The 15,301-nt window shown below is 42.9% G+C and overlaps 1 protein-coding gene across 2 annotated transcripts in view; it reads left to right on the top strand.

Moving 5' to 3' along the window:
• The window catches only part of LOC139478652 (tubulin polyglutamylase TTLL7-like), a 28,342-nt gene extending 18,418 nt beyond the window's left edge, over nucleotides 1-9,924 (top strand). For both annotated transcript variants that reach the window (XM_071261215.1, XM_071261214.1), the window contains 5 exons: nucleotides 2,321-2,455; nucleotides 4,245-4,325; nucleotides 5,291-5,451; nucleotides 5,796-5,999; nucleotides 8,415-9,924. In XM_071261215.1, coding sequence (XP_071117316.1) covers nucleotides 2,321-2,455; nucleotides 4,245-4,325; nucleotides 5,291-5,451; nucleotides 5,796-5,999; nucleotides 8,415-8,520 — 687 coding nt within the window. In that variant the 3' untranslated portion in view covers nucleotides 8,521-9,924. The remainder of the gene's footprint in view (nucleotides 1-2,320; nucleotides 2,456-4,244; nucleotides 4,326-5,290; nucleotides 5,452-5,795; nucleotides 6,000-8,414) is intronic.
• Nucleotides 9,925-15,301: the final 5,377 nt, after the last annotated feature.

The following is a 15,301-nucleotide window of genomic DNA, read 5'->3' as shown; positions in this document are numbered from 1 at the left end:
TGCATAAGATTTTTATCATTATTTGACTCGTTTTGTAAGTTTGGATAACTCAGTAGCCTAGTCCTAGCGTCAGTTGTAAGTTTGGATAACTCAGTAGCCTAGTCCTAGCGTCAGTTGTAAGTTTGGATAACTCAGTAGCCTAGTCCTAGCGTCAGTTGTAAGTTTGGATAACTCAGTAGCCTAGTCCTAGCGTCAGTTGTAAGTTTGGATAACTCAGTAGCCTAGTCCTAGCGTCAGTTGTAAGTTTGGATAACTCAGTAGCCTAGTCCTAGCGTCAGTTGTAAGTTTGGATAACTCAGTAGCCTAGTCCTAGCGTCAGTTGTAAGTTTGGATAACTCAGTAGCCTGGTCTTAGCGTCAGTTGTAAGTTTGGATAACTCAGTAGCCTAGTCTTAGCGTCAGTTGTAAGTTTGGATAACTCAGTAGCCTAGTCCTAGCGTCAGTTGTAAGTTTGGATATCTCAGTAGCCTAGTCCTAGCGTAAGTTGTAAGTTTGAATAACTCAGTAGCCTAGTCCTAGCGTCAGTTGTAAGTTTGGATAACTCAGTAGCCTAGTCCTAGCGTCAGTTGTAAGTTTGGATATCTCAGTAGCCTAGTCCTAGCGTCAGTTGTAAGTTTGGATAACTCAGTAGCCTAGTCCTAGCGTCAGTTGTAAGTTTGGATAACTCAGTAGCCTAGTCCTAGCGTCAGTTGTAAGTTTGGATAACTCAGTAGCCTAGTCCTAGCGTCAGTTGTAAGTTTGGATAACTCAGTAGCCTAATCCTAGCGTCAGTTGTAAGTTTGAATAACTCAGTAGCCTAGTCCTAGCGTCAGTTGTAAGTTTGGATATCTCAGTAGCCTAGTCCTAGCGTCAGTTGTAAGTTTGGATATCTCAGTAGCCTAGTCCTAGCGTCAGTTGTAAGTTTGGATAAGTCAGTGGCCTGGTCCTAGCGTCAGTTGTAAGTTTGGACATCTCAGTAGCCTGGTCCTAGCGTCAGTTGTAAGTTTGGATAACTTAGTGTGGGCTAATCCCGGTTCCTGATATGACCAGGCAGCACACACCTCGGCACCTGTACTTGTGTGGAGGGGATGTTGATGTAGTAGTGGGGAGAATATGACCAGGCAGCACACACCTGGGCACCTGTACTTGTGTGGAAGGGATGTTGATGTAGTAGTGGGGAGAATATGACCAGGCAGCACACACGTCGGCACCTGTACTTGTGTGGAAGGGATGTTGATGTAGTAGTGGGGAGAATATGACCAGGCAGCACACACGTCGGCACCTGTACTTGTTTGGAATGGATGTTGATGTAGTAGTGGGGAGAATATGACCAGGCAGCACACACCTGGGCACCTGTACTTGTGTGGAATGGATGTTGATGTAGTAGTGGGGAGAATATGACCAGGCAGCACACACGTCGGCACCCGTACTTGTGTGGAAGGGATGTTGATGTAGTAGTGGGGAGAATATGACCAGGCAGCACACACGTCGGCACCTGTACTTGTGTGGAATGGATGTTGATGTAGTAGTGGGGAGAATATGACCAGGCAGCACACACCTGGGCACCTGTACTTGTGTGGAATGGATGTTGATGTAGTAGTGGGGAGAATATGACCAGGCAGCACACACGTCGGCACCTGTACTTGTGTGGAATGGATGTTGATGTAGTAGTGGGGAGAATATGACCAGGCAGCACACACCTGGGCACCTGTACTTGTGTGGAATGGATGTTGATGTAGTAGTGGGGAGAATATGACCAGGCAGCACACACCTGGGCACCTGTACTTGTGTGGAATGGATGTTGATGTAGTAGTGGGGAGAATATGACTTTATGCTGACGGAATGTGTGGAAGGGATGTTGAAGTAGAATTAGGAGAATGTGACTTTATGCTGACGGAATGTGTGGAAGGGATGTTGATGTAGTAGTGGGAGAATGTGACTTTATGCTGACGGAATGTGTGGCAGGGATGTAGTAGTGGGAGAATGTGACTTTATGCTGACGGAATGTGTGGCAGGGATGTAATAGTGGGGAGAATGTGACTTTATGCTGACGGAATGTGTGGCAGGGATGTAATAGTGGGGAGAATGTGACTTTATGCTGACGGAATGTGTGGCAGGGATGTAATAGTGGGGAGAATGTGACTTTATGCTGACGGAATGTGTGGCAGGGATGTAGTAGTGGGAGAATGTGACTTTATGCTGACGGAATGTGTGGCAGGGATGTAGTAGTGGGAGAATGTGACTTTATGCTGACGGAATGTGTGGCAGGGATGTGGGTGGCACAAGATTGAGATTTTAGACCACTGGCTCAAGTACGTGCGACTGTTTGATTGTGTCTGCAGGATGATAACTTCCTGTCATCGATGGTGAAGGAGCGGGAGGAGGAGCTGACGAAGAAGACGCTGTCATCTCTCAATGAGATGCGGATCAAGTTCCCCGGCAAGACAGACCTTGAAGCTGACACACTTCTAGACAAGGTAGGGGAGACTCACCGAGAATGTCGTCAACAAGCTCCTCACAGTGATAGCCCATTTGCAGAGATCTCAGTACTATTGCTGCCACCTGTCACTGTGATAGGTGACCACAACCATGCTTGGCTCCGCAACGGATTGTTATGTTTATAAACAAGTGATGACTGCCTTGACGCTGAATACTCTTACCCCAGCTAAATTACTTTCTTTGTTTGTCAATTTGAATTTCTATTTCATTTCAACTGTAAGGGGGGATTTGGGTGATTTTGCATTTGTCTGAAATCTTGAACCAATCTGATCAAACAATCAAAAAGGTAAATTCATGTGGGAAATATGGTCAGTTGTAAACCTTTTCAAAATTCACCATTATGGCATTGCCAAAGACAGAAACAAAAGTATAAATTTCAAGATTCTTGTAGTGGCAGTGCCTACACTGGTGGCAGCGACGTTACCAACACTGTAACAAAGGTATCACTAGCTTGGAAGGAGCTTGTTGTCTTTAAGTGATAAGGGAGATAACTGATGTAAGATTCAGCGGGATAAGATAGCAGTAAATGTTATTGATGACAAGCGTGGCAAAAGATCATTGGGATAAGAGTGATGGCACCTTGGAATTTAATGTAGGGGAAGTAACTGCTGTTGGTGCAAGGTGATTACTAGAAGCAATGATATGATTGGTTTGTTTGTTGTTTTATGCCGCACTCAGCAATATTCCAGCTATATGACGGTGGTCTGTAAATAATCAAGTCTGGACCAGACAATCCAGTGATTGATCATGAGCATCGATCAACGCAATTTGGATCAATGACATGTATCAACCAAGTCAGCGAGCCTGACCACCCGATCCGGTTAGTCGCGTCTTACGACAAGCATAGTCGCCCTTTACTAAGGGAATGTGGTGTGCTAATTAGAGTGAGTAAGGATAGGTTATGCCGCTGTTAGCAATATCACAGCAGGGTACATCAGAAATATGCCTCACAGCCCTGGAGTTGGGTTTAACGCCGCTTTTCACAGTATTCCAGTCATATCACGGCGTGTCAGCTTAATGTGGGAGGAAAGACCCAAGTGCTGCAGGTCTCAGACGTTCACCACTTCGGTGAAACCCACGAGCACGGGTATGGTGCTGACAACCTAGAAATATGATCGGGATGAGCCAGGATTCAAACCCACAATCATAGGTTTCTGGCGTGCCCAAGGGACGCAACTCTGCACAGCGAATCGCAGCACCTTAGATGACTGGGCCATCCATGGCCTCCTCCAACCCTGGAATAGTTAGAGGCATTTGGTGTTTCTCTTGTAAACAGTTACAGTGATCAAACATTTAGATATATGACAGTGGTAGAGTTATCATTGCTTCCTGAAACTGGCCATGATTATGTGATAATGTCAGATGTAGGAATGTAAGGATAAAAAAATAATAGTCTTGGTTCTGCATCATCATTAAGTCTGCCACACGTTTTGTTTTTATTTCATTTTCAAATTCTTTTTAAAAAATAGTAATAACAATGCGATCCAATATAGCATGCAGTTACTTCCCTTTACATGCACACTGCTTTACTGCTAGTCTTGTGTTATGGTCATGGCGGCAATAGGAGTTTGTATGCTTGTTTATGTAGGGAGGCCCTTTCCCAGGTTGATGGTACACAACTGTTTATTTGGTTACGTATTAGTTTGAACAAGCAAAAAAAAAACACTACCCGCCCGCACTATATTTTCAAAAGTCATTGCCTGAGAACCAATTCTTTTATTTTTTGAAGCCTAAAGTTGAAGTATGTGCACTTGTCGTTTGTTGCAGCTGAATGAGAACTGGAAGTTCCACAAGCCGCGGATAGCATCCTACTGGCTGGTCAAACTGGACTCCATCAAGAGGAGGAAGGTGAGGATGCATGTTGGCAGACAGTAAACATGAGAAACTGATGAAGCAACGTGGTTCAGTCAGATGTTTATATTATAATTCCATGATGCAGAATAGGTAAATGGAGGTGGCGCGTCAAGGCGAAGGACTTCATGGAGTTCAAATCCCAAAATTGCCCTGATTATGGTCCTCGGTTCGTCTGCACCAATACTTGTGGGTTGACCAGAGTTGTAAATGTCCATCACTGACATTAAGTTGACACACTATGTTATCATACCTCCATGTCCGAATGATGAGATCTGATATGTCCACATGACCTTGACAAAATACTATGGATCCCATCTTGGAGGGAAATAAATTTCTCAGCAGGAGAATGAATCCCTTATACACCACCACAAGCAAGTCAGGCTGCATGTGGATTTCTGAAAGGAATGAATCCCTTAAACTCTGTTTCCAAGTAAAAAGTCACATGCTTTTGCCGAGTCAATGAAAGTCACATGATATAGCACAAGTTAACCTCAGCTCTATGGAACAGGTGTTTTCTATCAATTTAGAATTTGTTTTAATTCTTTTACAATGTCTTAATAAAACATGTCAGTAAGAAACATTCATTGTAGCAGGATCACAAGGGGTACATAGGGTTTTATGTGTTCCACGTTGGGTTTTATGTGTTCCACGTTGGGTTTTATGTGTTCCACGTTGGGTTTTATGTGTTCCGCATTGGGTTTTATGTGTTCAGCTTTGGGTTTTATGTGTTCAGCGTTGAGTTTTATGAGTTCCGCGTTGTGTGCCACCCGCCTCCGGCTTGTAGGACACGTTAAACTCCCTGAACCCCTCGTGATCCAGCTACTACATGATATACCTGATATAATCACTTAAACACATTTCACTGGATCTAACAATAACAAATGTGGGGGAAACACGTTTAGGAGGACTGGTTGTAAGTATGCTTGAAGTTTTTGTAATTTGAAGAATGTCTTTTCAAGGTGACTGACATTGTGAGGTCCAATGTCAAGGCTGTATTACAAAGGATCTGGAGATGTTCGGATGTGGACAACTTGCGCCTGTATCGGATCTTCAGCCGGGTGTTTAACCGTCTGTTGTGGAGTCACGGCCAGGGGCTGTGGAACTGCTTCTCCGCAACGGGGTACGTTCTTCACAGTTAAGAATATGATGTGTGAACAATGTTTTTTAAGATAATTTTTGTTTTTGGCTTGTGAAAGATCAATGTGTTTGTATTTATTTAGTAAATATCCAGATTGTAATGCAGAGTTATCTTTCTTGGACTAAACTAGGCCACAATGGCTGCTTATAAGTTTAAATGATTGTTCTGCCTGTCGGAAAATCCGGTGATTGGTCAATTTAAAAAAGGTACTGTTCATTCATTGAAAGAAAAAGTCCAAGCATGATCTACCGGGTATCTATCAGTAGAAATGTGTGTTCCCACTGGCCGCTGTTTGTGATCAACTAGCTGTTTGGATACTTTGACAGCAACTCGTGGGAGACGATATTCAACAAGAGTTCGGAGAACATCAGTGATGCGGAGATGAACTGCTGCCGGCGAATCGTACAGCTGTGTCGAGACTGTCTCTTAATCGTGTACCAGTTCGCTGCCGAGGCAAAATCAACGTCACAGACAGCGCCCTCTAGTGAGAGCGAGGAGCCTCCCACAGCACCACCACCAACAAGCAATGGGTGAGGGTGATTGCGTGTGTGATTGTGTGTGTGATTGTGTGTGTGATTGTGATTGTGTTTGTGATTGCGATTGTGATTGTGTGATTGTGTGTGTGTGTGTTTGTGATTGTGTGTGTGTGTGGGGGGGGGGGGGGGGGGTGTGTTGAGGGGGTGGGGGGTAAGTTGAGGAGGTGGGGGGGGGGTGTGTTGAGGGGGTGTGGTGTGTGTGTTGAGGGGGTGGGGTGCGGATGTTGAGGGGGTGTTGAGGTGGGGTGTGTATGTTGAGGAGGTGGGGTGTGTGTGGTAAGGGTGTGTGGGTGGGTGTTGAGGAGGTGGGGTGTGTGTGGTGAGGGGGGTGGGGTGTGTGTGTGGTGAGGGGGTGGGTGTGTTGGTGTTGAAGAGGTGGGATGTGTATGTTGAGGAGGTGGGGTGTGTGTGGTAAGGGTGTGTGGATGGGTGTTGAGGAGGTGGGGTGTGTGTGGTGAGGGTGTGGGTGTTGTTGCAGGGGAGATTTATAGACCTACAACAGTGGTAGCGCAAAGACAATCGTAACTCACATACTTTACTATAGACTTACAACAGTCGTAGCTCTTACACGATCTTAACTCCCATACTTTAACTTAGACTAACAACAAATGAGCTCTAACCTGATTGTAGCTCAGCTACTTTAACATAGACTTACAACAATCGTAGCTCTAACCTGATCGTAACTCCCATACTTTAACTTAGACTTACAACAATCGTAGCTCTAACCTGATCGTAACTCCCATACTTTAACTTAAACTAACAACAATTGACCTCCAGCCTGATTGTAAGTCCCATACTTTAACATAGACTTAAAACCTTCGTAGCGCTAACCTGATCGTAACTCCCATACTTTAACTTAAACTTACAACAATCGTAGCGCTAACCTGATCGTAACTCCCATACTTTAACATAGACTTACAACAATCGTAGCTCTAACCTGATCGTAACTCCCATACTTTAACTTAGACTTACAACAATCGTAGCTCTAACCTGATCGTAACTCCCATACTTTAACTTAAACTAACAACAATTGACCTCCAGCCTGATTGTAAGTCCCATACTTTAACATAGACTTAAAACCTTCGTAGCGCTAACCTGATCGTAACTCCCATACTTTAACTTAAACTTACAACAATCGTAGCGCTAACCTGATCGTAACTCCCATACTTTAACATAGACTTACAACAATCGTAGCGCTAACCTGATCGTAACTCCCATACTTTAACTTAGACTTACAACAATCGTAGCTCTAACCTGATCGTAACTCCCATACTTTAACTTAGACTTACAACAATCGTAGCGCTAACCTGATTGTAAGTCCCATACGTTAACTTAAACTTACAACAATCGTAGCGCTAACCTGATCGTAAGTCCCATACTTTAACTTAAACTTACAACAATCGTAGCGCTAACCTGATTGTAACTCCCATACTTTAACTTAGACTTACAACAATCGTAGCGCTAACCTGATCGTAACTCCCATACTTTAACTTAGACTTACAACAATCGTAGCTCTAACCTGATCGTAACTCCCATACTTTAACTTAGACTTACAACAATCGTAGCTCTAACCTAATCGTAACTCCCATACTTTAACTTAAACTTACAACAATCGTAGCGCTAACCTGATTGTAACTCCCATACTTTAACTTAGACTTACAACAAATGAGCTCTAACCTGATTGTAGCTCAGCTACTTTAACATAGACTTACAACAATCGTAGCGCTAACCTGATCGTAACTCCCATACTTTAACTTAGACTTACAACAATCGTAGCTCTAACCTGATCGTAACTCCCATACTTTAACTTAGACTTACAACAATCGTAGCGCTAACCTGATCGTAACTCCCATACTTTAACTTAAACTTAAAACCTTCGTAGCGCTAACCTGATCGTAACTCCCATACTTTAACTTAGACTTACAACAATCGTAGCGCTAACCTGATCGTAACTCCCATACTTTAACTTAGACTTACAACAATCGTAGCTCTAACCTGATCGTAACTCCCATACTTTAACTTAGACTTACAACAATCGTAGCGCTAACCTGATCGTAACTCCCATACTTTAACTTAGACTTACAACAATCGTAGCGCTAACCTGATTGTAACTCCCATACTTTAACTTAGACTTACAACAATCGTAGCTCTAACCTGATCGTAAGTCCCATACTTTAACATAGACTTAAAACCTTCGTAGCGCTAACCTGATCGTAACTCCCATACTTTAACATAGACTTACAACAATCGTAGCGCTAACCTGATCGTAACTCCCATACTTTAACATAGACTTAAAACCTTCGTAGCGCCAAGACGATTTTCCAACAGTCGTAACTTTATGACTGCTTTGTTACATGTGACCCTGTACTGATCAAACTGACTTCAAGTGCAACTGCCTCACTCACACAGATTCCTGGCCAGTCGAGACATGAAGCCGCCGGCCACCTGGAACCCCCACACCTTCAGTCAGCGCTACTCCAAGCTCTACAACAGGGCCGAGGGGATGGGCTCGTGACACACCAGCTGGGAACACCATGTCTGCAGCCCGGATGTAGCAACGAGGATGTAGCAGCGTAGTTGTAGCAGTCCAGATGTTGCAGTGTAGATGGTGGCAACGTGTGGCACATAGGCACTGGTCCACCGAGCGATCTTAGTGCTGTGATCATTGTAAGGCTGTGAAAAAGTATGGGAGTGACGATGGTCTTAGTGCTAAGATCACTTTGTGGAATGGGTCCCTGGAGGCCGGCTGCCACCATACTGCTTGTCACTACGGGACTACAACTACTTCTAGTGATGACACAAACGTGTGACAAATCTCACATTCCCAAGTAGAATCCTGTGATTGTAAGGACAGGCTAATTTTGTTTTACAGATTTTCTGGGTTGAGATAAAAATGATGTCTGTGTTGAGGTCAATTTCCTGAAGTACACCTTGACATTAACAAACATATGAGTAATCAGAAATAGAAGTCGGGCTCTTTACTTACATTTTACAAAATGATGGGCTGGTGGCTCATGGTTTAAACAAGAATATAAATGGTCTAACATCAGTGAAAACATCATCTTAAACATCAAAAACTGTGGAAATATCGGCCTTATGACTTTTTAGCCTATATTTAGATTATTTATTAGATTCTTGCAGACACAACAAATAGCTGAACTATGTACCGTGTATCGCTGTGGCCCCTTGTGTATGATCGCTGTGGCCCCTAGTGTATGATTGCTGTGGCAACTAGCGTATTATCGTTATGGCCCCTAGCGTACGATTGCTGTGGCCTTTAGGGTACGATCGCTGTGGCCTCTAGTGTACGATCGCTGTGGCCCCTAGCGAACGATCGCTGTGACCCCTAGTGTATGATCACTGTGGCCCCTAGTGTATAATCATTGTGGCCCCTAGTGTATGATCGCTGTGGCCCCTAGTGTATGATCACTGTGACCCCTAGTGTATCATCACTGTGGCCCCTAGTGTATAATCACTGTGGCTCCTAGTGTATGATCGCTATGGCCCCTAGACCCTAGTGTATGATCACTGTGGCCCCTAGCGTACGATCGCTGTGGCCCCTAGTGTAAAATTGCTGTGGCCTCTAGTGTACAATTGCTGTGGCCTCTAGTGTATGATTGCTGTGGACCCTAGTGTATGATTGCTGTGGTCCCTAGTGTACAATTGCTGTGGCCTCTAGTGTACGATCGCTGTGGCCCCTTGTCTATGATCGCTGTGGCCCCTAGTGTATAATCGCTATGGCCCCTAGTGTACAATCGCTGTGGCCCCTAGTGTATCATCACTGTGGCCCCTAGTGTATTATCACTGTGGCCCCTAGTGTACGATCGCTGTGGCCCTACTGTATAATCACTGTGGCCCCTAGTGTATCATCACTGTGGCCCCTAGTGTATAATCGTTATGGCCCCTAGTGTACGATCGCTGTGGCCCCTAGTGTTTGATCACTGTGGCCCCTAGTGTATGATCACTGTGGTCCCTAGTGTATCATCACTGTGGCCCCTAGTGTACGATCGCTGTGGCCCTACTGTATAATCACTGTGGCCCCTAGTGTATGATCACTGTGGCCCCTAGTGTATAATCGTTATGGCCCCTAGTGTACGATCGCTGTGGCCCCTAGTGTTTGATCACTGTGGTGCCTAGTGTACGATAGCTGTGGCCCCTAGTGTATAATCACTGTGGCCCCTAGTGTATTATCACTGTGGCCCCTAGTGTACGATCGCTGTGGCCCCTAGTGTTTGATCACTGTGGCCCCTAGTGTTTGATCACTGTGGCCCCTAGTGTATGATCGCTGTGGCCCCTAGTGTATAATCGCTATGGCCTCTAAACCTGTGGTATCAATTGAGCACAACACACAACCCAATACTTGGTACTTTTGATGGTGTACTGTATGAACTGGTACTACTTTGGCCTGCAGCCATGTGAACATACTCGACGCCATAACAATGAAACAACTAGACATGTGTCTGCTGTGTCTGGCACGTAGGTCGCTGTATTGCTGACAATGCCGATACCAATAAGGATAAACTTTCTTTGTCTCCCTTGACACTTCCAGTGTTGGAGAACAAAGCTGTGCCTTGACCAGATGGAAGCCATGGCGGCCACTTGGGATGACATTATGCCTACAGTCTGGTGTATATATAGATATATATACATGTTTATATGTGTGTACTTGAAATAATCACAGTGTATCTTGAGCAGAATATGTGTAGGTCATGAAATGATTTGTGTTGTGTTCAATAATATACAACCACGATATGTCTACAATGTTACTGATATTTGTATATTTTCTTATACAAGGAGCCACTTTGTATATTGTCTTATACAAGAAGCCATATAATGTATTGTCTTATACAAGGAGCCATATAATGTATTGTCTTATACAAGGAGCCATATAATGTATTGTCTTATACAAGGAGCCATAATGTATTGTCTTATGCTAGAAGCCAACTTGTATATTGTCCTATATGAGGAGCCAACTTGTATGGGCGGCCATTCGGTTAAAAAATACAAAGTTAAAAAAGGACAAAAGTACACAATAAAGGTCAAATAATACGAATAAAGAACTAAATGTTACTAATAAAGGTCAAAATACAGAACAAAGAGACGCCGGTTAAAAAAATACAAAGTTGATATAAAGGTCAAAAGTATGCAATATTAATAGTCAAATGTTACGAAAAGACGTCATAAGAAAAGAAAGAACGTAATACATTGTGCACCTCGGCATGCATTCAGTTATCATAAGCCGATTAAACTCGAAATGTTTTACAAATTGCAGCGCCATCTGGCGTTCTTTATTGTCAACATCCTTTCGTGCTCACTGACGTTCTTTATTGTAAACGTCATTTCAAGCTCACAGACGTTCTTTAGAACACATTGTTCTTTCTTTTCTTATGACGTCTTTTTGTAACATTTGACTATTAATATTAATACTTTCGACCTTTGTTTCAACTTTGTATTTGTTTAACCGGCGTCTCTTTGTTTTGTATTTTGACCTTTAGTATTAACATTTAGTTCTGTATTCGTAATATTTGACCTTTATGGTGTACTTTTGTCCTTTTTTTTCAACTTTGTATTTTCTGACCGAATGGCCGCCTATAAACTTGTATATTTCTGCTCTGATAGTGCTGGATTCTTACCTTGTACAAAACAAAGCATTACAGTCAAAACTATAAAAATGTTCATTTCATGAAATTCCTGTATTCCTAAGTCCTATATTTCCTAGTATGCGTATGCTCTGTAAATATATCGTCCTTGTAGCTTGTTCATATCGGAAGTAGTTAGCTGTACTTGAGTACGTTGTACATTAAACTGACTGATCCTGGATACCTGTATAGTGTCTAGTTCCTGGATACCTGTATAGTGTCTAGTTCCTGGATACCTGTGTAGTGTCTAGTTCCTGGATACCTGTATAGTGTCTAGTTCCTGGATACCTGTGTAGTGTCTAGTTCCTGGATACCTGTATAGTGTCTAGTTCCTGGACACCTGTATAGTGTCTAGTTCCTGGACACCTGTATAGTGTCTAGTTCCTGGATACCTGTATAGTGTCTAGTTCCTGGATACCTGTATAGTGTCTAGTTCCTGGACACCTGTATAGTGTCTAGTTCCTGGATACCTGTATAGTGTCTAGTTCCTGGATACCTGTGTAGTGTCTAGTTCCTGGATACCTGTGTAGTGTCTAGTTCCTGGATACCTGTGTAGTGTCTAGTTCCTGGATACCTGTATAGTGTCTAGTTCCTGGATACCTGTATAGTGTCTAGTTCCTGGATACCTGTATAGTGTCTAGTTCCTGGATACCTGTGTAGTGTCTAGTTCCTGGATACCTGTGTAGTGTCTAGTTCCTGGATACCTGTATAGTGTCTAGTTCCTGGATACCTGTATAGTGTCTAGTTCCTGGATACCTGTGTAGTGTCTAGTTCCTGGATACCTGTATAGTGTCTAGTTCCTGGATACCTGTGTAGTGACTAGTTCCTGGATACCTGTATAGTGTCTAGTTCCTGGATACCTGTGTAGTGACTAGTTCCTGGATACCTGTATAGTGTCTAGTTCCTGGATACCTGTATAGTGTCTAGTTCCTTGATACCTGTATAGTGTCTAGTTCCTGGATACCTGTATAGTGTCTAGTCACCTGCACCCATCTTGTCACCTGCACCTCAATAGTTGTACGACTTGACGGACATCTTGCACCACTCTCTCGGAGTTGAAGCTCGGGAGTGTAGAATCCCACGTGTACAACATGGTTTCCACTGCTAGCTCATGTCACTGACCAGTGGTCAGTCTACCTTGGCATTCAACTCCCGTCTCAATACAGTGTACCTTGTGACGCCGGACAATAGCGTTCTCATCGCTGTGCTAGCAAGTTCACTTTCACGTATGTAGAATGGTCTTAAAAATGTGTAATGAAGTGACATGTATTTAGTTACACACATATTTTCTCAATATAATTCTTAATATATTGAAACACGGACGTATATATACGTCTTTGATTGAAATAAGAACATGATTAATAACCACATACTACCCTGTACTACTTTACACACACAAATATGTGGAACAGTTTTAATTTTTTTGGAATTATTTTATTCTTTTAGATGAAGCGTCTTGGAAGGCATTCTTTAGAAATAACTGTATTGTCCCAAATTGGGGGTTATGTTTGAGGCTTCTTTTTTTAAAATCCAAAGTATTTTAACAAGTTTGTAACATGTGTAAAGTAATGGGATAATTTTGAAATAAGGATTGTTTGCTGACCTTGTTGGCGTTGTTAGTGAGTACAACTCACCTTCACAAAGATTGATCTCCAGCTACATCACCTGATGGGGAATTGGTTCACCCCGGGGTGAATGTGGAAGCTCAATAAACAGAGAATTGAAACATGCATGTAAATGCTAAATGTGTATATTTTTATCTGACTATCCACTGATTTTTCATAAATGGATAACTTAAGTGCTGTTAATTATGTCTTCATGTAAAACCTTCAATAAAGTCAGTGACTGACTACATATCACTGTAGCAAAGTGTGAATTGGTTCTGTAGTTGGGCCAAGCACAATAGATTGCAGTCACCATTCTTATTCTACTTTGACATTTTAGAAATACCGATGTCAGAAATAAAGTGCAGAAATGCAGACCGTCCAAGCTGAGGAAGCCATGTTTCCGACGCTGAACGACAGGTACCATGGTTACCATTTGCTGTCCTTTGTGGACTGAACCTGGATGTATGTCCAACTTTGGCTGATATAATCTCCCATCTCGTACCCCATGTTTCTACAGTAGGCAACATGTGTAACTGGAGATCATAGCTTGTGTGGGTATTTGTAACAGACACATTACATAATTTATGTACAATAAGTGGTCACTATTCTACTGGACAATTCACCGTACTGGTATAATTGATACCAGTAAACATCTGGTCCACTGTCAAGGGTATTAATTTATCAACACTAGTTGTGTATAAAACGTGCACAATGCTGCTATATATACCTGTTATTGCGTAGACTGTGATACAATGTGTGCATCCGTCCTATGACTGGTGATGTTGAGAGCTCTGGCTGTTTCTGTTGACAATGCTTGCTCTCTCGTGCTTACCGAGAGCTCCTTACAGCAACATACAACACCAGGCATGCTTTTCAATACAATATAAGACTTTAATAAATCAACTTATTTTCATTGATGGGTTGTTGTTATTCAGCTTGCATCCATGTTCTGATGGGCAAACTTTCAGATTGGCTCAAACTGTGGAATATATATATCCCAATGATATTTTTCAAAATAAATAATTATATAAACACAAATGTTTTATTAAAAAAATGAAAAATCCCACGCTAAATTTTACATAATAAGCTGTTGCTTTTGTTTGACTTGAATTGGTTTTGTATATGAATAGCTGGTACACTGGCATTGAAAGCAGCAGCTGTGTCTGATGAAAGCAGCAACCATGTCTGATGAAAGGTTCAGCTGTGTCTGATGAAAGCAGCAGCTGTGTCTGATGAAAGGTTCAGCTGTGTCTGATGAAAGCAGCAGCTGTGTCTGACGAAAGCAGCAGCTGTGTCTGATGAAAGGTTCAGCTGTGTCTGATGAAAGCAGCAGCTGTGTCTGATGAAAGGTTCAGCTGTGTCTGATGAAAGCAGCAGCTGTGCCTGATGAAAGGTTCAGCTGTGTCTGATGAAAGGTTCAGCTGTGTCTGATGAAAGCAGCAGCTGTGCCTGATGAAAGGTTCAGCTGTGTCTGATGAAAGCAGCAGCTGTGTCTGATGAAAGGTTCAGCTGTGTCTGATGAAAGCAGCAGCTGTGCCTGATGAAAGGTTCAGCTGTGTCTGATGAAAGGTTCAGCTGTGTCTGATGAAAGCAGCAGCTGTGCCTGATGAAAGGTTCAGCTGTGTCTGATGAAAGCAGCAGCTGTGCCTGATGAAAGGTTGAGTTATTTCTGCCAGACACTAATGCCGAGCTGCAACAGCATTTCTAGAAAGTCAGCGTTTGTATAAACACGACTGATCAACCACACTGAGGGCAGTATTGTCAATGACTATTTCTGTCATAATTTTATCTTGTCATTATGTAGAAGGGTATGTCCGAGTAACTCTCAGTTCCTTTAAAATAATGGAGCAGAGGCCCATTGCTTTTAAGGAATGGAGAGTTACAAGCATATTCCCCAACTTAAAACACATCCCTACATTGACAAAATATTCTCTTGTGGAGAATATTTGAAAAATAAACCAGGGCTCTTTGTAGTGTGTTTTATACTGTGTGAGTTGCCCTTGTGGGATGCAAGAGGGATGCATACTCTGCCGCTGTTGCACGTGCACCA

This window comes from Haliotis cracherodii, unplaced genomic scaffold (assembly GCF_022045235.1).
Source record: "Haliotis cracherodii isolate W230 unplaced genomic scaffold, xgHalCrac1.p SCAF_4, whole genome shotgun sequence".
Taxonomy (NCBI): Eukaryota; Metazoa; Mollusca; class Gastropoda; order Lepetellida; family Haliotidae; genus Haliotis; species Haliotis cracherodii.
The sequence above is the reverse complement of the archived record's forward strand: the minus strand, read 5'-3'. Positions and strand labels throughout refer to the sequence as shown.